The 25,864-nt window shown below is 44.3% G+C and overlaps 1 protein-coding gene across 1 annotated transcript in view; it reads left to right on the forward strand.

Annotated features, from left to right (window-relative positions):
• The window catches only part of si:dkeyp-27e10.3 (UPF0606 protein KIAA1549), a 70,189-nt gene that overhangs the window by 26,848 nt on the left and 17,477 nt on the right, over positions 1-25,864 (forward strand). The window contains exons 7-19 of the mRNA XM_060903351.1: positions 963-1,022; positions 1,211-1,362; positions 1,586-1,763; positions 6,872-7,080; positions 7,314-7,519; positions 7,624-7,751; positions 10,510-10,524; positions 10,611-10,837; positions 10,926-11,155; positions 13,507-13,642; positions 13,727-14,080; positions 16,563-16,615; positions 16,845-16,975. Coding sequence (XP_060759334.1) covers positions 963-1,022; positions 1,211-1,362; positions 1,586-1,763; positions 6,872-7,080; positions 7,314-7,519; positions 7,624-7,751; positions 10,510-10,524; positions 10,611-10,837; positions 10,926-11,155; positions 13,507-13,642; positions 13,727-14,080; positions 16,563-16,615; positions 16,845-16,975 — 2,079 coding nt within the window. The remainder of the gene's footprint in view (positions 1-962; positions 1,023-1,210; positions 1,363-1,585; positions 1,764-6,871; positions 7,081-7,313; positions 7,520-7,623; positions 7,752-10,509; positions 10,525-10,610; positions 10,838-10,925; positions 11,156-13,506; positions 13,643-13,726; positions 14,081-16,562; positions 16,616-16,844; positions 16,976-25,864) is intronic.

Raw genomic sequence — 25,864 nt, forward strand, 5'->3', positions numbered from 1 at the left:
AATGTTGTGGAAGGGCCTGAAGCGAGCAGTTCATGTGAGGAAACCCACCAACATCCCAGAGTTGAAGCTGTTCTGTACAGAGGAATGAGCTAAAATTCCTCCAAGCCGGTGTGCAGGACTGATCAACAGTTACCACAAACGTTTAGTTGCAGTTATTGCTGCACAAGGGGGTCACACCAGATACTGAAAGCAAAGGTTCACATACTTTTGCCACTCACATATATGTAATATTGGATCCTTTTCCTCAATAAATAAATGACAAAGTATAATATTTTTGTCTCATTTGTTTAACTGGGTTCTCTTTATCTACTTTTAGGACTTGTGTGAAAATCTGATAATGTTTTAGGTCATATTTATGCAGAAAAATAGAAAATTCTAAAGGGTTCACAAACTTTCAAGCACCACTGTACATTCTAACATCTAAAATAGCTCTCTTCAGTTCAATTTAATTCAGTTAATTTCTTCTCATCTCCTTTTATCTCATCTCTCCTCATTTTTCTTTTCCTCTCTTCTCCATTCATCTCTTCTCCTTTATTCTCCTTTAATCTCTTCTGTTCTCTCCTTCTCATTTATGTTTTCCTTTCCTCTCATTTTCTCCTCTTTTCTTCTCCTTTCTTCCCCCTTCATCTTTTATTTTCCCCTTTCTTCTAATTCCTTCTCTTCTCTCCTTCTCATTTTTCTTGTCTTTTCTTCTTTTCTCCTTTCATCTCCTCTTCTCTCCTTCTGATTTTTCTGTTTCCTTTCTTCTCTCATTTCTTCTCTTCTCATTTTTATTCTCATTTCATCTCATCTCTTGTCTCCTCATTTTTCTTTTATTTTCCTTTCTTTTCTTCTGTTCTTGTCATTCTTCTCTTCTCTTCCCATCTCTTCTGTTCTGCTTTCATCTCTTCTCATTTTTCTTTTCTTCTCCTTTCATCTCTCCTTCTCATTTTTCTTTTATTTTCCTGTCTTCTCTCCTTCAGCTTTTCATTACCCGGAACTGAATGTATCTCATCATTTGCGGTCGTCCTGGGTGAAGACAGGTACGAATGGATCAGATTAATTAGATTTGGCTGCACTGCTATTGTGACGTGTTATTTGTTTTTGGTGTTCTGTTTTCTTTTGGTTTTTTTGAGCATTCAGATGTTTCTTCTTTTGTGTGATACCCAGTGATATATTTATACTTGCATCTGTTTGTGTGTGTGTGTGTGTGTGTGTGTGTGTGTTGCAGTGTTACTGGGTGTGTTAGATCAGCGTGTGAGTGAGAGGACGTTCCAGGTGAAAATGGAGAGGAGACTGGCTGTGTTGGTGGGGGAGGGGCTTGGATTCAGCGGTGGGCGTCGCTGGAGACGAGCAACCACTGTGGGCAACAACAGCGTACAGGTAATTCTGGAAATCCAGAAAGGCCATGCATTATTTCTTTTCTTTTTTTTTGTGATCTCAAGTTGTTTTACATAATGCATGACCTTTTGTGGGTTTCTGTAGGTATCCTTCAGAAACAGGAATATTTGTTCACACACACAGAAATCTGTCCTCACACTCATGTGTACATGAATGAGACGTCTTACAGTTTGTATCTCTGTTTATTTGCGTGTTTGTGTGTTAGATTGTACAAGCTTCACGCCTGGATGGGGCAGATAACCCTCTCGAGCTGGTGTATTTTGTGGAGGCGGGGTCAGGAGAGAGGCTCTCGGCCCAGGCCACTGCTGCCATGCTGAACAGACTTAACCTGCAGAGGGCAGCCATTGTGTTGGGCTACCGCGTGCATGGAATACTGGCTACACGTAAGCCACACACACGCACGTGTGCGCGCGCACACTAACTCACAGTATTTGTATAGCTAAAATATGTATTCAGTCTGCCAGTTGTACACACACAGTGTGATACACACAAGAGCAACACCCAAACTACTCTATCATGGAGAAAAAAATATTATATATCCATCTAATATAATTGTTTTCATCTTAAAGGTACAATTCATAATTTCTAGAAGTCTTTCTAGATATGTGTAGTATCTAACCAGGTGGGTGGAGCACAGAAGCATGGCAGGCCAGAACCGAGTTCTCAAAAACACTTTTTATTTTTAGCTTTTCAGCTTTTCACACTCTCCCAGCCACACACGCGCGCACACACAAGTGTTCTGGTTGGGGAGAGAGCTCCCTTTCTCTGCTCCCTCTCTCCTTTTAAAGGGAGCTGTCACTGGGGAAGACACACAAATATAGGTTAATTCCCATCAGGTGCAATGATTCCACCACTTACCTTCCCTGACTCCGCCCTCCATTCACAGACCGACGCTTGGCCATGCCCCCGCTGCCACATACCCCCACCGCCCGACTCAGGCCGGGGAGCCATCCGGCCTGTAGCTGACTCCCCCCCCCCCCCCCCCCCCCCCCGCCCCTTGAGGGGAGAGGAAATCCGCCACGACCATCTGCGTCCCCGGCCTGTGGACCACCTCGAACTTAAACTGCTGGCGTGCCAGATACCAACGGGTGATCCGTGCGTTGGCATCCTTCATGCGGTGGAGCCACTGCACGGGCGTGTGGTCCGAACAGAGGGTGAAAGGGCGCCCCAGCAGGTAGTAGCAGAGGGTGAGGACCGCCCACTTGATGGCGAGGCACTCCTTTTCTATTGTGCTGTATCTGCCCTCATGCACCAACAGCTTCCTGCTGATGTACAGCACTGGACGGTTCTCCTCCTCCACCTCCTGGGACAGAACGGCCCCCAGCCCCCTGTCCGACACGTCCGTCTGCAAAATAAAGGGGAGAGAAAAGTCAGGGGAGTGTAACAGTGGCCCCACACACAGTGCAGCCTTTACCTCAGAGAAAGCCTGCTGGCATTCCTCCGTCCACTGGACCGGATCTGGTGCTCCCTTTTTAGTGAGATCAGTCAGCGGGCTGGTGATGTCCAAATAATTAGGTATAAACCTACGATAGTAGCCAGCCAGTCCCAGGAACGGTCTCACCCCCTTTTTGGTCTTGGGCCTCGGACAGGCCGCAATCGCTGCTGTCTTATTAATTTGGGGACGCACCTGCCCATTGCCCAAGTGGAAACCCAGATACCGTACTTCCAACAGTGTCGAATAAAACCGAGCCATGCCTAGTCGATCGAGCAACTCGTCAATACGAGGCATTAGGTATGCGTCAAATTTAGACACCGCGTTGACTTTTCTATAGTCCACAGAGAAATGGACCGACCTGTCAGCCTTGGGAACCAAGACCACCAGGCTGCTCCAGTTGCTGTGGGACTTCTCGACGATGCCCATTTCGAGCATGGCCTCGAGTTCTTCCCGAACCACCTTTTTTTTTGTGTTCAGGCAGTCTGTAAGGGTGGCTGCATACTACTACCCCCGGGGGCGTTTCAATGTGGTGTTCTATGAGGTGGGTGTGGCCGGGCAGCGGCGAGAACACGTCAGAAAATTCTGTTTGCAACTGGGCGACCTCCGTGAGCTGGGTCGGGGAGAGATGGTCTCCACAGGGGACCAGAGCGGTGGGCGATGTCAATTTTCTTTTTTGAACCTCCAGCCCCAGCTCCGCCTTCTCCGGAACCACCGACACCAACGCCACGGGGACCTCCTCGTTCCAAAGTTTTAGTAGATTGAGGTGGTAAATCTGTAACACCCCACCCCTGTCCGTTTGCCTCACCTCATAGTCGACATCCCCGACTCGCTGTGTGACCTCAAAGGGTCCTTGCCACCTGGCGATCAATTTGGAACTCGACTTGGGCAACAACACGAGTACTTTATCTCCCAGTGTGAATTCCCTAAGGCGCATGCCCCTGTCGTATAGACGGACTTGACGTTCTTGGGCCTGCCGCAAATTCTCTTGGGTTAGGTGTGTGAGTCTGTGGAGTTTGGCGCGCAGGTCGATAACGTATTGAATTTCATTTTTACTCGTTGAAGGTCCCTTCTCCCAATTTTCCCGTAGCACATCCAGAATGCCACACGGCCTATGCCCGTATAATAATTCGAACAGGGAGAACCCCGTGGAGGCTTGCAGGACCTCTCGCACTGCGAATAACAGGGCCTTGAGCCATTTATCCCAGTTGCGTGCGTCTTCGCTTACAAATTTTCTAATTATGTTTTTGAGCATGCGATTAAACCGTTCGACTAAGCCATCCATTTGTGGGTGATAAATGCTGGTGCCGATAGGCTTAATTCCCAGTAACCCATACAGTTCGTGCAGTGTGCATGACATATAAACGTAGTGCCTTGATCAGTCAGAATCTCTTTGGGGATTCCGACCCAGGAGATGACGCGGAAGAGTGCTTCTGATTCCACCACTTACCTTCCCTGACTCCACCCTCCATTCACAGACTGATGCTTGGCCATGCCCCTGCTGCCACAATATGTAATAATCCTACTCTCATTAATACATTTAGGAAATCTGTTACTTTGCATTATTGCCCTCTGGCTAGTTTTTTCAGTTTAAGTTTAAAGATTTATTTACATTTTGCCAGCCATGAAAATTAGCTCTGCCCACAGTCAAAACAGTGTTTGCTTATTTCCTTAAAAGGCAAATTACAAGACAGGTTTATGCTGCGTTATGCTGAGTTTAGGTCAGAATTTGGAATCTGAAATACAAAATGGGAATAAAACATAGACACCTCTATGTTTGTCTTTTGTCAGCAACAAGCTAGTCGGCTAACTGTGATGAGTTATTTACACTGATTAGCTATAACAGTAAAACCACTGACAGATGGCGTGAATATTTAACAGTTATTCCACAAAATCGAGTCATACATGAGCTGATAGCCAACGAGGTGCATAGCACCAAGTTGTCTATAAGCCATGTACGATGAGACTGAGTGGAATAACTGTTTTTATTCTATCCATATTCACTGGATTTTGAGAAACAGATAATTTTTTTTATTTTGATTTTTTTTGCAAATTCGAGAAATAAAAACTTAACACAAAACGTCCAACAAAATCATTTCCGCTTGGAATGTAAACAAACCGGCGAAATGACGGGAGCAATTTGTGAAAAATGCGTTAATAATAATCCTTGAAATATAAAAAAAGATACGTTCTTACCAGCAAATACTTTCATTCCATATTTTGTTGCTTTTTTTCTGTATTTTTGGGGGGTTGTTTTCAAGTAGGGTTTTTATTTTGTCCTTGGTTGCTTCAGCAACACGCTCCGCCATTTTGTTTTTCTTTACTCACCGTATGAGTATATGAGCTGATAGCCTAGTAGTAGAGTAGCCAATCAGAGCACGTGATTGCTCATATCCAGTGAATGTGGGTAGAATAATATTGATTATCTCATTACAGTGGCACCTGTCAAGGGGTGGGATATATTTATTAGGCAGCAAGAGAGCAGTCAGTTCTTGAAAAAAGTTAATGCTGACACTTTTCTGTTTTCACCAGCATTAACTTTTTCAGCAGTTTGTGCTACAGTAGTTCTTCTGGATTGGACCGTATGAGCTAGCCTTCTGCTCCATGTGAATCAATGAGCCTTCGACACCCATGACCCTGTCACCTGTTCACTAGTTGTCCTTCAGATCCTTGGACCACTTTTGTTCACTACTAACCACTACATACCAGGAACACCCCACAAGATGTACCATTTTGGAGGTGCTCAGACCCAGTCATCTAGCCATCACAATTTGGCACTTGTCAAAGTCGCTCCTTTCACTTGCCCATTTTTCCTGCTTCCAACACATCAACTTCAAGAACCGACTGCTGTCTTTCTTGCTGCCTAATATAGCCCACTCCTTAACAGGTGCCACTGTAATGAGATAATCAGTGTTATTCACTTCACCTCTCAGTGCTTTTAATGTTATGGTTGGTCGATGTATTTACCTCCTCAAAACAGTGAACTGTGTCATCAGTGTTATGGATGTCATCACCTTATCCTGCCTTGACCCCAGTCTACAGGATGCCAAACCTGCACCCTGACCACAACACCAAAGAGCCAGGCTCGTTGGTATGGCCGTCAGAGCACATACTCAACTGTAGCGACGGGCACGCCGTCACACTGCCCTCCCCTTCAGGAGGCGCACCTGTGCACTTCATGCACACAGGCATCCCTCATACATCCACCAGCTATACTTCTCCCATTCCAGGGTGCCCCACCCACTTGTGCTTCACCCATCTCTGGGGTCCCTCACACAGGGGCCACCTATTCTGGGGGTCCCTCATATGGCTCACACACAGGGTACACCTCCGATGGCCTCCCGGCAAGCCATCCCACTTCTGACACCATCTGTAGCAAAGCAAGAGAACAGTCACCTTATCCTGCCTTGAACCCAGGTCTACAGGATGCCAAACCTGCACACTGACCACAACAAGGCTCGTTGGTATGGCTGTCAGAGCACATACTCAACTGTACTGACGGGCACTTTGTCACAGAAGTGTTTTACAAAAGTTTATTTACTGCTGATGCTGTGAGCAGCCATGTAGATTTGACATCACATGTTGAACACAGAGGTGAGGACGACACCTTCCTGAGTTTTTAAAGACGAGGGTGTTTTCTGGGGACTGGTGTGTTTTCAGTCAGAGGAGTTATGAGTTTTAGTCCAGGGTAGCATTAGTTTCAACATGGGGGCTGGGAGTCAAATTTTTGGAAATGTAAAACAAGGCTTATCTTCATTTGCATTCCAGTTTCAACTCACCTAAGAGAGGAATTTTTATTTTGAAAAAAGTGTGATCGATCGCTGCTACGAAGCTTGTTTAAGTGGATAGCACAGGATTACGCAAAACTCACCGGACAGTTAGAAATACAGTAGTGGCAATGGAGATATATATGAAACATGCTAATGGTCAGGAAGAACATCCTTCTTACCTCATGAGCTCATTAGAATGTTTATGCTAATCACACGAATCTCTCATTAGTCTGTGTGACTGCTGAAATCAAACCGACTTCACTCGGTTTCTGTGTTGTGTGTATATCAGCGGTGGAGAAGTTATCCTTGACCCCCTCTGAGACACAGCCCAGTAATGTGTGGCTGATCGTTGGGGTGGTGGTCCCCGGGGTGGTGGTTCTCATCATCATCATCATCCTCTACTGGAAATTGTGCCGCTCTGAGAAACTGGAGTTCCAACCAGACGCCATGAGCACCATCCAACAGAGACAGAAGGTCTGGGTCGAACCATTTCACAGTGTATGTACAACTGTGTGTGTGTATGAGTGTGTGTACATAAGTGGCTCATTCATACTACGTTACATGTAGAGTAGGCACTTGACTCTTCATTCTAGCCACCCAGTTAAGTGTGTTTTAAGATTCATATGTTAAGTGAAATTTTAACTTTGCCTTGCTGTAATGGAACATTAAACAACATTGATCTGATTGTAATATCATCTGGAAGGTAAGAAGTCTCGCCCTTGTGTGTTTAGCTCCAGGCCCCAAGTGTGAAAGGCTTTGACTTTGCCAAGCTCCACCTTGGACAGCATAGTAAAGATGACATCATGGTGATCCAAGAACCCTCCCCTATGCCACCATCTGTCAAAGAGGCCACACCCTCTGAAGGCGGAGAACTGAACACACCCAAATCCAAAAGCTCTTCCACCAAAGTGTCACGTGCAGCTCAAAGGAGGAGCAGGTACTGGATGAGTGTGTGGATGTACACGTGCATATCTGTGTTTTCTTGAAGCATGTAAAAGGCCATTTGTGACGCGTGTGTGTGTGTGTGTGTGTGTGTGTTAGATTGTCTCCATCCGATGGTGATTCATTGGCTAGTGAGGCATCCAGTGGCCGAGAGTCAGCAGAGGAAAGCACCAGACCTGCAGTTACACCCAGTGACAGCAAACCTCATCACCGCAAGAGCAAACATGGTAATAGCTACTGTTTTTACACACACAAACACACACAGAGCACAGACTAAAGAAACATGGTCAAGGATATTTGAATTTTGAACAATGGCAAATAAACCTGAAGTTGAAACAAGGATGATGACGTTGCAGTACAGGCAATTATTTCAGTGTCTTATTTCAGCTACAACCCCTCCAGACATCTCATTCATCTCATCTCATTATCTCTAGCCGCTTTATCCTTCTACAGGGTTGCAGGCAAGCTGGAGCCTATCCCAGCTGACTACGGGCGAAAGGCGGGGTACACCCTGGACAAGTCGCCAGGTCATCACAGGGCTGACACATAGACACAGACAACCATTCACACTCACATTCACACCTACGGTCAATTTAGAGTCACCAGTTAACCTAACCTGCATGTCTTTGGACTGTGGGGGAAACCGGAGCACCCGGAGGAAACCCACGCGGACACGGGGAGAACATGCAAACTCCACACAGAAAGGCCCTTGCCGGCCCCAGGGCTCGAACCCAGGACCTTCTTGCTGTGAGGCGACAGCGCTAACCACTACACCACCGTGCCGCCCCTCCAGACATCTAATTAATTTAAAACAAAAATCGTTCAGGGGTCTCCAGAAAATCTGAAGTAGCCGGCTAAAAAAAAAAAAAGTAGCAGGCAGCTAATGCTAATGCGCTAATGCTAGGGGGCCTCTGAGGAAAAAAAAAACAATTAAATTACAAGCCTTCTGGTGCATTCTCAGTTAATAAATTACTAACCATTTCCCTGTAAACTACTTGCAAAGTATGTATGAAATTTCCCTCCAGGTGTGTGTGTGTGTGTGTGTGCTTGGCTTCCTCAGTTACCCTCTGTAGTACGCTGCCTGGCTCTGTAACATAACTACATGGTGTAACATAACTACATGTGCTATGGCATGGTCATATGGTCCGGCTCAGCCAATCAGAGCACGAGAATTGATCAACAAATATGGTGTTGCTTCCAGTCATGATAGACTTGAATCGAAGACAATTTTGTGGTGAAATAATTGGATTTGCAACAAATTATGGGCAGCGGAGATGATATAAAACGCCTGAATGTTTGAAAGGCAAATTTTAATTTTTTTCTGGGATCGAGAAGCCAGTGCAGAAAACAGTCTGTGCAGGCGGAGAAAACTGCCGGTTGCTGGCGCTTCCGGACATCTCTGTCTTTATACCACAACACTGTTGAATTTTTTTTATTCGAGTTCAGTGTTTCCCCATAAGTTTACTGGCTGGGGCGTAAGGTAAAAGGTCAAAAATTAAGTAATTTTCTATGGCTACCTAACTTGAAGATGTTGACAAAGTGATGTCCTATTCCAATATGATCTCACTATGAATAATTGTAACATAACATGTTGGCTAACATAATATAGAGTGTGTCTGAAGACGTCACTCACACTTTTTTTTTTCCCTGAAAAAAATGTCGTGTGGCCTCCATCTTTTGCCGCTTTGGGGGTTCTGAAATTGAATCGTTTTTTTGAGTGCACAAGAGGAGAGTGCAGTTTGAGTAGGGGCTGTTTCTGCATGGTCCTTGTGCCTGCACCCTCTGCTCTTTCTGAGCAAGGACACTTTCCGCATGGTCCTAGTGCCTTCACCCGTTTTTATTTATTTATTTGTTTGTTTATTTAAAACTTAAAATGTGTGTGGGGGGGGGGATTTCAAGTGTGTGTGTGTGTGCAGGATCCTGTTCAGAGAATTGGTCAGGCGGTGTTGATTTAATTTTCTTTAACAGCAGCTCTCGAAGTACGGTAGTTATGACTTTATATTAAGGTGCACATTCTAACGTGTTAAAGGGGAACCGAAGTCATTTTTAAACTTGCTTTATTTCTTAATTAACGTGTTATTCAATTACGTTTTCGGTTTTAGTAACCTTATATCATGACCCATATTAGCAACTAATTGCAATTAAATATTATACTTATCGGCCTGTTCGGTTTTTAGCCGTGTTGAATTTAGTTCGTTTGGTCCACGGCAGACGTCGCTTATCCACGCGATCTTCACGAGACTTGTGCGAGACTTCGAAACATGAAGTGTCAGCCAGGTGTCAGTGCTGCCATTTTGAAAACTGTTTTCCAAATGAAGTATTGCACAAAAACGAGTTTAAATGACGATTACTGCCTACTTTTTTCAAACTTTCCTGATTGCTATCAAAACAAACAAAACTTCCGGCTTGATTACATCAGCATTCGAAAGAGGGCGCGCGCGTCTTTTGACAACATTGGCAGATGCTGGTCACTTTGATTTCCGCTGTACGTTTTACTTCCGTCCTACGATGTCTCGCACAGGTCTCAACGAATCTCGTTTACGGCCGTTGCTTTGACATATGGACTGATATATTACAGAGCGTATTTCAAACACTCAGAACTTGCTACAGCAGTGACAAAATAGCAATCAAAAATGCGTTCCTATATTTAATAAAGTGAGATATAAATAGAATTTTGATAATGTTGCTTTCAGTTCTCTAATTAATTTATTGTACAACATTTAAATGTAACTATAAATGGATAAAAAAAAACTATGACGTCCTTTTAAAAAAATTTTAATCTTTGACGATTTGCTGTGACATAAGAGGAATAACACACGTTGGTGGTCTAATCCCAACACCTTATTTTTGCTGTAACTGCACACGTCATGTTTCTTCCGTACATATCAGATTATATCCGGGAAAAATCTCACTTTTGCTGGGGGTTTTTTCTGTCTTCATTTTTTTTTACTTTTTTATTTATTATATTCTACTTCGAATCAACAGCGAAGAACAAACTTGGTAAGCTGCTTTCTTTTCACTGAGCTCACCAGTCTCATTTGGAAACTTGTAAGAGTACTTTTGACCCCTGACCTTCTGTGTACCAGGTGCAGCATCGGGCAGCGGAGCTGATGAACAGTTATCTTCCTCCTCCATTTTTGACCATGTGGATCGGCTGTCGCGAGGTTCGTCTGATGGAACGCGCCGGGTCTCGAATAAGGTCCAGTTGATCGCCATGCAGCCTGTACCGAGCCCGCCCTCTCATTTACATAACCAAGCCCTAAGCCCCGCCCTCAGTGAAAGGATGCTGGATGGAGGCAAGGTTAGCTCGGAGGTAAGAACACCGTGTTAAAGGTGCACTCAGACATGCACTGGCAGAATTTTTTTCGAAGGGTATGGGTTTTGGTTCTGTATGCTTTCAGATTCAGGTTGCTCTCAGGCACAAGTCTGAGATCGAGCATCACCGCAATAAGATACGACTTCGGGCCAAGAGAAAAGGCCACTACGAATTTCCATCCATGGAAGACATTATAGCGGTGTTCGGGGACAGCTCAGAGCAGCACAGGGTGTACCAGCAAGCCCAGGAGCAAATACACAAGATCCTGCATCCTGATACACATACACATTCATCCAACGGAGAGCCTCACAGGAGGTAACAGTAATCTTTAAATGCTTTACGCAAATATTTCTGATGTTTATTTAACTAGACCCAAGAACTGTGAGCCAAGTTGAACAAGTCAGTGATAATCTGGATTTATTCCATCCACATTCACTGGATATGAACAATCACGTGCTCTGATTGGCTCCTCTGGTACTAAGCTATCAGCTCATATACCATGAGTAGAGAAAAACAAAATGGCGGAGTGTGTTGCTGAACCAACCGAGGACGAAATAAAAACTCTACTCGAAAACAAAACCCCAAAAAATACAAAAAAAGCGCAACAAAATATGGAATAAAAGTGTTTGATGGTAAAAACGTAGCTTTTTTTATTTTCAAGAATTATTATTATAGCATTTTCACAAATTGCTACTGTCATTTCGCCGGTTTGTTTACATTCTAAATGGAAATGATTTTGTCGGACATCTCATCGCATTATCTCTAGCCGCTTTATCCTGTTCTACAGGGTCGCAGGCAAGCTGGAGCCTATCCCAGCTGACTACGGGCGAAAGGTGGGGTACACCCTGGACAAGTCGCCAGGTCATCACAGGGCTGACACATAGACACAGACAACCATTCACACTCACATTCACACCTACGCTCAATTTAGAGTCACCAGTTAACCTAACCTGCATGTCTTTGGACTGTGGGGGAAACCGGAGCACCCGGAGGAAACCCACGCGGACACGGGGAGAACATGCAAACTCCGCACAGAAAGGCCCTCGCCGGCCACGGGGCTCGAACCTGGACCTTCTTGCTGTGAGGCAACAGCGCTAACCACTACACCACTGTGCCGCCCCATTTTGTCGGACATTTTGTATACATTTTTTTTTTAATTTATCGAATTTACAAAAAATAAAAACGCTCTGTTTCTCAAAATCCAGTGAATGTGGATAGAATAAAAGTTATTTCGCTCGGTGCTACGCACCTCATCAGCTATCAGCTCACGTACGACTCGATTTTATGGAATAACTGTTAATTATACAACAGAACTGCTGAAATTTCCAATCTGATTGGTCAGAAGGTGTTGATTTTTTGCTCTGAAAGTAGTTCCAGCTGCAAGGTTTATATTAATGCGCTTGTTCTAATGCATTTCTATGCTAACAGCTTTCATGGGGACTTGTGTTTACTTGATTTTAAAAATGTGTGTAATTGTTTATCTGGTAAAGTTTTCTGAGTTGAAGGAGTGTTTTTGGAAGAAGTCTCCAGTCGTAGCACTTTATAACAGTCAGCAGTAAAGCTGTAACTTTACGTTTTCCTGACACTTACAAGTCTTCAGGACAGATGACGTTCCCCTTCCTGATTTCTCAGTAACATAACAAGCTTTGTTTGTTTGTTTGTTTCTTTGTTTTATTAAATTCAAGAAAGGAAATAAGAGATTGGTGATCAATAGAAAGACCATTTACTGTATAGCTGCTCTATAACTACAAAAGGATAAAATGCACTCACCGGCCACTTTAATAGAAACTTGTTCTTGATTCTAAGATCCCTGTTCTTGGCTGCAGGACTGGAACCCAATGTGTTCTGTTGTTGCATGCTGAGATGCTTTTCTGCTCACCATGGCTGTAAAGAGTGATGATATAAGTTACTATATCCTTCCTTGAACCAGTCTGGCCATTTTCCTCTGACCTCTCTTATCAACAAGACATTTGTTTCCACCCACAGAACTGTCGCTCACGTGATGTTTTTTGTTTTTCGCACCATTCTGTGTAAACTCTAGAGACTGTTGTGTGTGAAAACCCCCAGGAGATCAGCAGTTTCTGAAATACTCAAATAAACCAGTCCATCTGGCTCAAACCAACACCCATGCCGCAGTGAAAGAAAGTCACACTTTGAGATCACTCCCCCCCCCGATGTTCGAAGAAGCGAACATTAATTAACTGAAGCTCTTGATTTGTATCTGCATGATTTGATGCATTGTGCTGCTCTCAAGGGATCGGCTGATTAGAGAGCTGTATAAAAGAGCGGGTGGATGGAGGGGTGTTCCTAATAAAGTGGCTGTTGAGTGTATGTCAGTCTTTTAATAACTAAAAATTTTTTAACATTGGCAAATTGCTGTGGTGGAAGAGGAGTAGAAATATATTGCAATTTTTAGGTTGTGAAAAATCTAGATCAATGCTCACAAGCTAGTACAGTAATTATCTGTCAAGTAAAATCTAAACCAGTCAAGAACTTATCGATCAGGAACAAAAAAGAAACGTCCTTAATCCGAGACAGGCGGTCAGTCACCAGTCCTCATTCTGTACGATGATCCTCAGCTTTCAGTAATTAATTGATTTAGAATCCATGTGATTTTTATTTTTACAAATCATTTTGACTTTGTGTGTGTGTGTGTGTAGCTCAAGAGGCAGACGTTCTCCCAGGCAGCATCAAAGGCAGAATATGAGTGGAAACAGCAGCCTGACTGATAAAGACCGTCTCATTACTGACGGCGATGCCACGTACAGGAAGTACCCGGGAGTCAACAATGTGGCCTACATGGTAAAATCACACATTTTTAATTAACACACTGTGCTTTCATTTCATGAGCATTTATGCTATGTTTCTTTCTCTTTGTCGGAGCAGTCAGATGCAGATCAGCTCCCTGATGTCGGTAGCCCCTCCCCGACTGATGAGGTATTTGTTGACCCGGGGTCTCCACCTCCTGGCCCCGCCCCTGCTCCGCCTGCTTATGTTCCACCTCAGCCAACCATTGAAGAGGCACGTCAGCAAATGCACTCACTCTTATATGATGCATTTGCGTTGGTCTCACCGTCCTCACAGAGTAGCTCCGCCCCATTGAACCTCACTGGGGTTACGACAGTTCCTGGAGTGGAAGGGGTCAGTCCTGGTCTGCCCTCTAGTCCACCTCCGCGTTCCGTCCGCCAGTGGGGCTCATCATCCTACCCAGCAGCCCCTGCACACAGTCCTTTCTCAGCAGTGAGTATAAGAGACTATTACCACGCAGTTACACTTTTAATCTTTTAGGGGTGTATATGAACAGATTATATGGAATGAACAGATATTGGGTTTGAAACAGATACAAATACAGATCGAGGTACGAGTACGAGACACTTTTTATAAAAATAATTTTCATAGGACAAGTTTTTACCTCCATGTGGATGCAAACAAGCCGTCAGATATGAGCTTGTAGGACAAATAAAGACTGCGTGATTAATTTACATTGTTCATTCATTCGTTATCAGTAACTGCCTGTTCAGGGTTGTGGTTGTTTAAATTCAGGGCTTTGAACCGGTTCAAGGAACGAAAACGAAAACCGGGAACTTTTTCTATTTCACATGGAACAGAAACGAAACCAGAAACTTTATTATTTTTTATGTTCCGGAACAGAAACGCTTATTAAAAATAATGGTAACCGGTTAATACCGGTTTTTATTTCGTTCCTCAAAGTTTCCGTAGCCTACAAATGAAAAAGTCATTCTTCTCCTGCGCAAGTTTCTATGACCCGCTGGGGTTCACTTCCTGTGTGACGTTCGCTGACTGAATGGAGAGAGCGGGAGGGTGGACTACTATCACGTCTCCACATCTTAAATAAGAGGTAAATATTGCAGTCTATCGTTATTCGAAAACGTCAATTTCAAACACGATATCAATACATTTGTCCACGTTAATGAGAGGCTCGCGAACATTAAATGACGTTAACCTCTGTTAGCCTATCAATGCATAGGGCCTGACTAGCCTTTGGCAACACACTAAACGAATTATCTTTCATTTTTGGCACTTTTTCTGTTTGTGTAGATGGGAAGACATACTGAGAATCCAAATCGCCAGCATTTGAAATAATAATTGTTTTGAATTATTTCTTGTCTTATTTAATGAAGGTTGTAATAGAATTAGCCGACATTTGGCTTAAGCTGGATGAGACAGAGACATAATTTTATAGCCATTTGTTAAACAGCTGACAGGGAACGTAATTAACTGTTCTGAGAACGAAATTTTTTTGTTCTAACCGGTTCGGGAACGTCTATTTAATGGTGGAACCCAAAACCAGAAACGTTAAAATTCCGTTTCTGTTCGGAATGAACCAATAGGAAAAAAATTCTGGTTCAAAGCCCTGTTTAAATTAGGATACTAGATAGATTGCTTAGATTTTGGGAAATAGAACCAACTAAATTTGTTAGAAAATGTCGGTACAAACAAAATGAATAAGTTTGTGCTCTAGTTGTGACAGATTAGGAAGCTGAGGTTGAGAAACTGTCAGAAATGGTTAAAGTTTAAATAAAATTCTCACATCCTGCTGATAGTACTAGCATTTCTAGCTCTGTTTGTATACATTTTCTCTCCACATTCACTGGATATGAGCAATCACGCGCTCTGATTGGCTACTCTACTATTAGGATATCAGCTCATATACCGTGAGTAGAGAAAAACAAAATGTCGGCACGTGTTGCTGAACCAGCTGAGCATGAAATAAAAACTACTCGAAAACAAAAACCCCCAAAATTAAAGGAGAACTGAAGGCAATTTGAAAAAATTTATCAGAATTCTATTTCTCATTTTATTAAATATCGGAATGCATTTTTGATCGCTATTTTGTCACTGCTATAGCAAGTTCTGAGTGTTTGAAATATGCTTTGTAATATATCAGTCCATATGTCAAAGCAATGGCCATAAACGAGATTCGTTGAGACCTGTGCGAGACATCGTAGAATGGAAGTAAAACGTACAGCAGAAATCAAAGTGACCAACATCTGCCAACGTTGTCAAAAGACGCGCGCGCCCTCTTTCGAATGCTGATGTAATCAAGCCGGAAGCTTTGTTTGTTTTGATAGCAATCAGGAAAGTTTGAAAAAAGTAGGCAGTAATCGTCATTTGAACTCGTTTTTGTGCAATATTTCGTTTGGAAAACGAAAGAGAGCACTTTTTAGATTAAAAAAGAAAACATAATGAAGGTTACTGGGTTTTGGTGCAAAATGAAGAAGCGAGTGTGACAGTCAAAGTGTCCAGAAGAACTGTGGCTGGTTCTGTAAGATGCTCAGTAAAACCTACAGATCATTTCCGCATAAAACTGCACTCACTGGACCTCAGACTACTTTTTTTTTTTTTTAAAGCAAAGGTTCGTCTCACACCAAATATTGACTTTGTTTCATTTATTATGGCTTACTGCTTACAGTATTTTTTAATTTCATTATTTTTTTAAGCTATTTTTGGTCGACAGCATTTCTGTATGTGCCTAAGACTTTTGCACAGTATTGTACATATTATATAAAAATAGAAAAAGAAAAAAAAAAGAAAAAAATCCTTACAGCGACACCCACTTAAGTTTTGAATCTACATCCAGATACTGAGACAGATATTTGGAGCACTAAACAAATACATATGAATCTAATCATAGAGATACTATATATATTTATACATTTGAGTTGTGTGTCATTGTGTTATCTTATTTGTGTGTTTGTAGAGGTATGCTGAATTAGGAATGTCTCCTACATCTGTGCAAAACTTATTGCAGAGGTGAGCTTGAGTACGAATTGCTCTGATAAAAATCCTGAAAGCTTTATCATGTCCTGTATCTTCCACTTTAGAAAGGTTTATGTACTTATCCAGGAATACTGACTATTCACTTCACTACCAGGATAGCTGCTTTATTGAAGCTTTGACAAAAAAGTGTAAATGCTGCTGTCATGTTTAGCACATCAAAATATTTTCAAAGATTTTAAAGTGATTGATATTTGCTTGACAGGCAGGCGCTGGGTTCTGGATACCTGGCATCAGGAGAGCTCCAGTCTGATCCAGGTTACTCAGGCAGGGGGCAGTATGGAGATGATATCCCATCCTCCTCCTCCCGACCACGACCTGTAGGGGGCAGCACAGGTAGGCATCTCTATTACCACTCAGGTCGCCAACCCCTCACAGGGGACTTTTAGGACTGTTAGTAAACACACATCTAAAGCTCCGCGAATTTTTGTGCTAGAAACATTCAAATAACACCACTAGAAACCTTGAATCTTCTAGTTTTCAAAAAAAAAAAAAAAAAAAAATATATATATATATATATAAAATACTACCGTTCAAAAGTTTGGGGTCACTTTGAAATTTCCTTATTTTTGAAAGAAAAGCACTGTTCTTTTCAATGGACATCACTTTAAACTAATCAGAAATACACTCTATACATTGCTAATGTGGTAAATGACTATTCTAGCTGCAAATGTCTGGTTTTTGGTGCAAAATAGGTGTATAGAGGCCCATTTCCAGCAACTCTCACTCCAGTGTTCTAATGGTACAATGTGTTTGCTCATTGCCTCAGAAGGCTAATGGATGATTAGAAAACCCTTGTACAATCATGTTAGCACAGCTGAAAACAGTTGAGCTCTTTAGAGAAGCTATAAAACTGACCTTCCTTTGAGCAGATTGAGTTTCTGGAGCATCACATTTGTGGGGTCGATCAAATGCTTGAAATGGACAGAAAAATGTCTTGACTATATTTTCTATTCATTTTACAACTTGTGGTAAATAAAAGTGTGACTTTTCATGGAAAACACAAAATTGTCTGGGTGATCTCAAACTTTTGAACGTGTGTGTGTGTGTGTGTGTGTATGTAAAAAAAAATCTCCTTCTCACCCCCGGCAGGGGTGGTGGTATCCATGTCATCCTCAAGCTCGGGTCCTCTACCAGAGGCCTGGGAGTTTGAGGGTTCTGCGCAGTATCTTCGATGTTCCTAGTACTGCGCTCTTTTGGACTGAGGCTTCAGATGTTGTTCCTGGGATTTGCTGGAGCCACACTCCCAGTTTGGGGGTTACTGCCCCAAGTGCCCCCACTACCACGGGGACCACGCAACCCTTGACCTTCCACATCCGTTCCAGCTGCTCTTTCAACCCTTGATACTTCTCAAGTTTCTCATGTTACTTCTTCCTGATGTTGGCGTCAGCTGGGATCGCCACATCTATCACCACCACCCTCTTCTGCTCTTTGTCCACCACCACTATGTCCGGTTGGTTAGCCAGGATCTGTTTGTCAGTCTGGAAGCTGAAGTCCCACAGAACCTTGGCCCTGTTGTTCTCAGCCACCTTCTGTGGTATGGCCCATTGGGACTTGGGTACTTCTATTCCATACTGGTTGAAGATGTTCCTGTATACTATCCCAGCCACTTGGTTGTGCCTCTCCATGTACGCTGATCCAGCTAGCATCTTACACCCTGCTACTATGTGCTGGACTGTTTCAGGGGCTTCTTTGCACAGTCTGCATCTTGGGTCTGATCTACTCTGGTAGATCCTGGCCTCTATGGCTCTTGTGCTTATGGCCTGTTCTTGTGCTGCCATGATTAGTGCCTCTGTGCTGTCTGTCAGTCCTGCATTATCCAGCCACTGGTAGGATTTCTTGATATCAGCCACTTCCTCTATCTGACGGTAGTACATGCCATGTAGGGGTTTGTCCCTCCAGGTTGTCTGTTCCTCCTCCTCCTCCTCTGCGCTCTCATCAGGGTTCTGCTGCCTGAGACATTCACTTAGCAGTTCATCCTTTGGGGCCATCTTTCTGATGTATTCTCGGATTTTCGATGTTTCATCCTGGACCGTGGTCTTGACACTCACTAGCCCTCGGCCTCCCTCTTTCCGCTTAGTGTATAGTCTCAGGGTGCTGGACTTGGGGTGGAACCCTCCATGCATGGTGAGGAGCTTTCTAGTCTTGGTATCTGTGGCTTCTATCTCCTCCTTTGGCCAGTTTATGATACCAGCGGGGTATCTGATGACTGGTAGTGCGTACATGTTGATGGCTTGGACCTTGTTCTTACCATTCAGCTGACTTTTCAGGACCTGCCTTACTCTCTGGAGGTATTTGGCTGTGGTTGACTTCCTTGTGGCCTCTTCATGGTTTCCATTAGCCTGTGGGATGCCAAGGTACTTGTAGCTGTCTTGGATATCACCTATGTTGCCCTCTGGTAGGTCAATCCCCTCAGTCCGGACCATCTTGCCTCTCTTTGAGACCATCTGGCCACACTTGTCCAATCTGAATGACATCCCTATGTCATCGCTGTATATCCGGGTGGTGTGGATCAGCGAGTCTATTTCTCGCTCGTTCCTGGCATACAGCTTGATGTCATCCATGTAGAGCAGGTGGCTGATTGTTGCCCCACTACGGAATCGGTACCCGTAGCCGCTCTTCGTGATGATCCGACTGAGGGGGTTCAGGCCTATGCAGAACAGCAGTGGTGAAAGCGCATCTCCTTGGTATATGCCGCACTTGATGTTGACTTGGGCAATGGGTTTTGAGTTGGCCTCTAGGGTTGTCTTCCACATTTCCATTGAGTTCTGGATGAAGGTCCTTAGGTTCCTGTTGATCTTATACAGTTCCAGACATTCCAGTATCCATGTGTGTGGCATTGAGTCGTAGGCTTTCTTGTAGTCAATCCAGGCAGTGCACAGGTTGGTCTGTCTCTTCTTACAGTCTTGGGCGACTGTTCTATCGACCAGTAGCTGGTGCTTGGTTCCTCTGGTGTTACTGCCAATCCCTTTCTGTGCCTCGCTCATGTATTGAGCCACATGCTTACTCATTTTTGCCGCAATGATGCCTGACAGGGCCTTCCATGTTGTGCAGAGACAGGTAATTGGCCCGTAGTTGGATGGGATGGGTCCCTTCTGGGGGTCCTTCATGATTAGGACTGTCCTGCCTTGGGTTAGCCATTCTGGGTGGGTCTCATCCCTCAGCAGCTGGTTCATCTGTGCTGCTAGGCATTCATGGACTGCAGTTAGCTTCTTCAGCCAGTACGTATGGATCATATCGGGGCCTGGTGCTGTCCAGCTCTTCATCTTTGACACTTTCTTGGATGTCTGCCATTGAGATGGTTACTGGTTCTTGTTCTGGGAGGTTGCTGTGGTCAGCTCCACTAACCATTGGGCATCGGTGTTGTGTGATGCCTTTCTTTCCCATATATCTTTCCAGTATTTTTCCACCTCAGCTCTTGGTGGGTCTGACCGGTTGTTGTTCCCCTGCCACTGAGAGTACACCTTGGCTGTTCAGTGGAGAACAGCTTGTTTATTCTCCTGGCCTCTCCCTCCTTGGTGTATCTCTTCAACAGTTTCGAGTGCATCTGGTATGGAGAGTGAGTTGTACTTCCTGGGTGCCCCTTTATTCACCATGTTCCCTTTCTGTAGTTCAGCTAGCTGGCTAACTTCTCTCCATGCTGCCTTTATCTTGGCCTCTAATCGTCTCTACTGTTTATGTCCCGAGCCCACCTTGTGTCCAAGCATCTCCATGATTACTGTTGCTGTACTGTGTATCAGCTTGTTGGTCTCAGTGATGGTTCTTGTGGAGACTGTCTTCAGAGCAGCATTCACATCTACTAGTAGATCTTCTGAAGGTACTTGGCAACTCAGCTTCGTTGGGGGCTCCAGGTTTCCAGTTGGGTCACGATCTTCCTTCTCAGGTCAGCAGCTCTTGTGTTGAGGCTGTTAGCTGTTGGGGCCTGTTGTGGGGATGATGATGACATCTCGCCGCTGACCTGTCTTCCTGGCTCCCCTTGCCGTAGCACTGGGCTAATAGCTGTTAGCCTTGATTGTGGGTTTCAAAGTATCCAATGGTCCCACATTCGCTGCATGTATCCCCTCTCTTGCTTGTATAGTAGCATTCCAGCAAATCCGTATTTTCTGTCCTCGTCCATCAATGTCTGTCTTGTTCCAGTAGCCCATTTCTCATCAGTTTGCCCTGGTTCCCTAGCAACTGACACAGACCTTGTTGACCTCTGACATCTGAGCTGGTATGACTCTATCAGTTATGTCTTCACTCATTCCTGAGGTAGGCTGATATATCATGAGGGGTCTTGCCTAAGGACCCTTACTGGATGATGTTTTGCCCCGACCGGGATTCAAACCCCGATCTCCTGCATCGTAGTCAGTGAGCATTACCACTGTACTATCCAGCTGATTGATATATAAAATGTATGTATGTGTATATATATAATGTGTATATATATATATGTGTGTGTGTGTGGGTGTGTGTATATATATATATATATATATATATATATATATATATATAATTTTTTTTTTTAAAGACAAACTATCTTTAGCACTTTGTAAAGAGAATAAAAGCAAATCTTACAAATTTCAGTACTTCAGCCAGCAGCAGCCTCTTAACGACACACCCATCAGCTATTCACATGTTAAGCACATGGAACATCAGTGTCGTCATTCGCTCATTGTGTAGCAAGGGGAGGTGAGAGCACGCCCCATTTCACTGGTATAAACAAGTGCACATGCTCACTTTTTTCCATACCAACTGAGAAACTTTGAGGAAGTTTCAACAACCAAGATGGTGCTCCCCAGAGGGCGACGTCACGAAGTTCTCAGAGTCAAGTTACTTCGTCTTCTTCTTTTTCTTACTTTTTTGTGCTGAGTTAAGACACACTCTGCTAATGTTTTCTATGATCAGGCAACCTTATTACAGCTGAGAGAGTGGAGTCATTTCGGACTTTTCAACCAGAGCGCGCTGGAATCCTACCCTGAGCTAACATGCTATGCTGACTCGACACTAGGCTGGCTCCCGACAGAGAGCTCTCCTGAGAACAACAGACCGAAGCAGAGGGGCGGCAGATGGGAAGGAGCTGACCAAAGGCTCCGGTGCTTGGTTAGCGATGGAAGGCTAACCCTCCCAGTCATATTGTTTGCAAATGTTCAGTCTCTGGAAAATAAAATGGACGAACTCCATGCTCGGATTTCCACGCAGAAGGACATTCAGGATTGCTCCATATTGTGTTTCTGTGAAACCTGGCTGGGGGAGAGGACACCTGATGAGGCAATAACATCAGATGGCTATACGGTCTTCAGAGAGAACTGATGTACTGCGGAAAGCGGCAAGACTCGCGGAGGAGGAACGTCCTCCCTCATCAAACAATCCTGGTGTACCGACTGTAAGATCATCTCAAAATCTTGTTCTGAAAATGTGGAATAACTGACTTTGAAGCCAAGACCATTTTATCTGCCCAGAGAACTGCAATGCATTATTGTGAGTGTCGTGTATATCCCCCCCTCTGCCAAGGAGGAAGCTGCACTGAAAGAGCTACATGACATGATCAATGAGCATGAAAACATGTATCCTGATGCTACCATTATTCTGGGAGATTTTAACCACTGCAATCTCCGAAAAAACATGCCTAAACTGCACCAGTTTGTGACTTTCCCCACCATGGGAAATAAAACACTGGATCACCGCTACAACAACATCATAAATACCTTCTCAGTTGAACCAAAACCCCATTTTGGAAAGTCTGACCACCTGGCAATCCGGCTCAAACCAGTTTATAACAAAAGGCTCAAGACAAAACCAGTCACAGTCAGAACCGTTAACACCTGGACTGAAGGTGCACAGGCTAGCCTGCAGAGCTGCTTAGAGGCCACAGACTGGAGCACTTTCAAAGAGGTCACTAATGACATCCACGAGTACAAAGACTGTAAGCGACTACATCAGCTAGTGCACGTCTATATGTGCACCTCCCAGGACTGTGTGTATGTTCCCCAACCAAAAACCCTGGTTTAATGGGGACATAAAACAGAAAATCAGGAAGCAGCAGGAGGCCTTCAAGTCAGGAGATCAAGTGGAGTATGAGAGAGCCCGGTACGAGCTGCAGAAGTCCATCAGAGCAGCAAAAAGGGCTCACTCCCAAAAACTTGAAAGCTACTACCTCAACCATAACACATGCAGTATGTGGCAGGGAATCCAGTCTGTCACAAATTATAGGAGAACCACAGTAACCACAGACCCCGAGATGCCACCCTGCTAGACAGCCTTAACACCTACGCCAGGTTCGACAGGCTGAATATGGACACACCCTCAAAAGCCTCCTGTAACCCCACGGACACTGCCTTTCAGGTGACACTCACACAGGTCCTGAAGGCTCTGAAGAAGGTGAACCCCCACAAGGCTGTGGGACCCGACAGAGTCTCTCCCAAAGTTCTGAAGGCCTAGGTGGAACAACTAGCTGGTGTGTATGCTGACATCTTCAACTTATTATCCCAGGCTGTAGTCCCCTGTATTTTCAAATCTTCCATCATTATACCAGTCCCCAAAAGACCAGATACATCCACCCTAAATGACTTCAGGCCAGTAGCACTCACACCAGTCGTCATGAAGTGCCTAGAAAAACTAGTCCTTACACACATCACGTACATGGTCGTGGACACTGTCGACCCCCCCCCCCCCCCCAGTTTGCCTACCGCCCCAATCGATCAGTGGATGACGCAGTAGCAATAGCCCTACACCACACTCTGCAACACCTGGAAAGCAGCAGAACATATGCTAGGATGCTCTTCCTGGACTACAGTTCTGCCTTCAACACCATCCGCCCAGGCAAGCTGATCGAGAAGCTGACAGACCTTGGCATCCCAACTCCCACCTGCAACTGGATTCTGGACTTCCTGACAGAAAGACCACAGGTGGTGAGAATGGGAGGACAGGTGTCTCCTGAGCTCACAGTCAGCACAGGATCCCCACAGGGCTGCTGTCTTAGCCCCAAACTCTTCACCCTGTATACCCATGACTGTGTCTCCACCCAGGACAGCACCATCATCATCAAATACACTGATGACACCACTGTCCTGGGGCTCATCAAGGGGGGAGACGAGTCAGGGCACAAGACCTTGGTAAACAACATTCTTGTCTACGGAGAGGAGAACGACCTCATCCTCAACACAGACAAGACCAAAGAAATAATACTGGACTTCAGGAAGAATCCTCCCCCTCTACAGCCTCTCATCATCAAAGGGACTGAGGTGGAGAGGGCCGACAGCTACAGATTCCTGGGGCTGCAGGTTACATCTGACATGAGCTGGACTCTTAACACCATAGCCACAGTGAAAAAAAGCCCAGCAAAGGCTTTATTTCATCTGGCTGCTCAGGAAAGCTGGTCTGAACCATCGCCCTCTCACCCTGTCCTACAGAGGACTGATAGAACATCCTCACCGCAGGCATCACTGTCTGGTATGGTAACACCACACAGGCAGAGAAGAAGGCTCTGCAAAGAGTCATAAAGACTGCGGAGAGGATCATAGGGACAAAACTTCCTTCCATGGACTATGTATGTGCAGCGTTGTTGGAAAAGAGCAGAGGGAATCATCAGAGACTCACTCCACCCAGCTCACTCTCTGCTCAGACACAAACACTGCACGTACAACTTGAGACACAGCAGAGTGGACAGCATCATCACTCATAGAACATGGTTCTTAAACAGCTTCTTCCCTGCCACAGTCAGACTGATGGCAAAACAAAGCTATTGGATAAGTGTAACAATAACCCATGACTACTTCACTTCACTTGTCATATGCAATATGTGATATATTATTATCTGTGAAATAGGATTGTGTTATATACCCTCTGATAAATGTGCAATATTCTAACTGTGCAATATCCCCACATAACTCTCATCCCCCTCCCAAAATGTACAATATTTCCATATAACTTTCCCCTCTTTTCATAATCCAGGAACAGCAATCAGGACTAGCCTTTTATTTTATTACTGTTGTTTAACATTTCAAGTCAAGTCAACTTTATTGTCAAATATGCTATACATGCTCGACATACAGCACAGATGAAATTTCAGTCCTCTCTGACCCACGGTGCAAACAGGCAATGGAATAAATAAAAAATAGAATAATTGAAATAATAAGAATAATTGAAATAAACAATACAAACAGTATAAAACACTCTAGATAAGAACTAGACACAGACTATATAAACAAGACATAGACTAAATAAACAATAAGACATGGGGCAGACAGTGCAAACAGGCAATGCAATAAATAGAAAACAGAATAATTGAGAATAAACAATACAAAGAGTATAAGGCACTCTAGATAAGAACTAGACATAGACTAAATAAACAATACAAACAGTATAAACACTCTAGATAAGAACTAGACATAGACTAAACACACATTTTATATATATATATATATATATATATATATATATATATATATATATATATATATAAATTGGACCAAAAAAATGGTCAAGGGCATAGCAGGTAAACATGAAATAAGCAATATAAACGACAATAAACTTATAGCTGTTAAGGTGAGGTAGTGCGGAATAGTGCAAATGAGCGAGGTAAAGTGAAATGTGCAGTCCCTGAGTTCAGTGAGTTAATGAACATTGAGAGTATGTGTGTGTTGGGGGGAACTGTGAGGGTGACATGTCAGATGCTGAAGCCCCCCTTCAGGGGTGTGTGTGAGCAGAATCTGTGGCAGAGGGGGGAGGAGGGGCAGAACAGGGAGGGAGTTGAGCCTCCTGACCGCCTGGTGAAAGAAACTGTCCATGAGGCTGCTGGTTTTGGCCCGGAGACTCCGCAGTCTCCTCCCCGATGGCAGCAAACTGAAAAGGCTGTGAGATGGGTGGGTGTGGTCACCTGCAATCCTGATGGCTTTGCGGGTGAGGCTGGAGTTATAGATATCTGATAGAGAAGGAAGAGAGACACCAATGATCCTCTCAGCTGCTCTCATGATGCGCTGCAGAGTCTTGCAGCAGGACATGGTGCAGGCGCCATACCACACGGTGATGCAGCTGGTCAGGATGTTCTCGATGGTGCCTCTGTAGAATGTGTGCATGATGGGGGCCGGGACTCTTGCTCTCCTCAGTTTGCGGAGGAAGTACAGACTCTGCTGGGCTTTTTTGGCCAGTGATGTGGTGTTGTTACTCCAGGACAGGTCTTCAGAGATGTGCACACCCAGAAACTTGGTGCTGCTCACCCTCTCCACTGCAGCACTGTCGATAGAT

The sequence above is a fragment of the Neoarius graeffei genome, chromosome 21, assembly GCF_027579695.1.
Source record: "Neoarius graeffei isolate fNeoGra1 chromosome 21, fNeoGra1.pri, whole genome shotgun sequence".
Classification (NCBI taxonomy): Eukaryota; Metazoa; Chordata; class Actinopteri; order Siluriformes; family Ariidae; genus Neoarius; species Neoarius graeffei.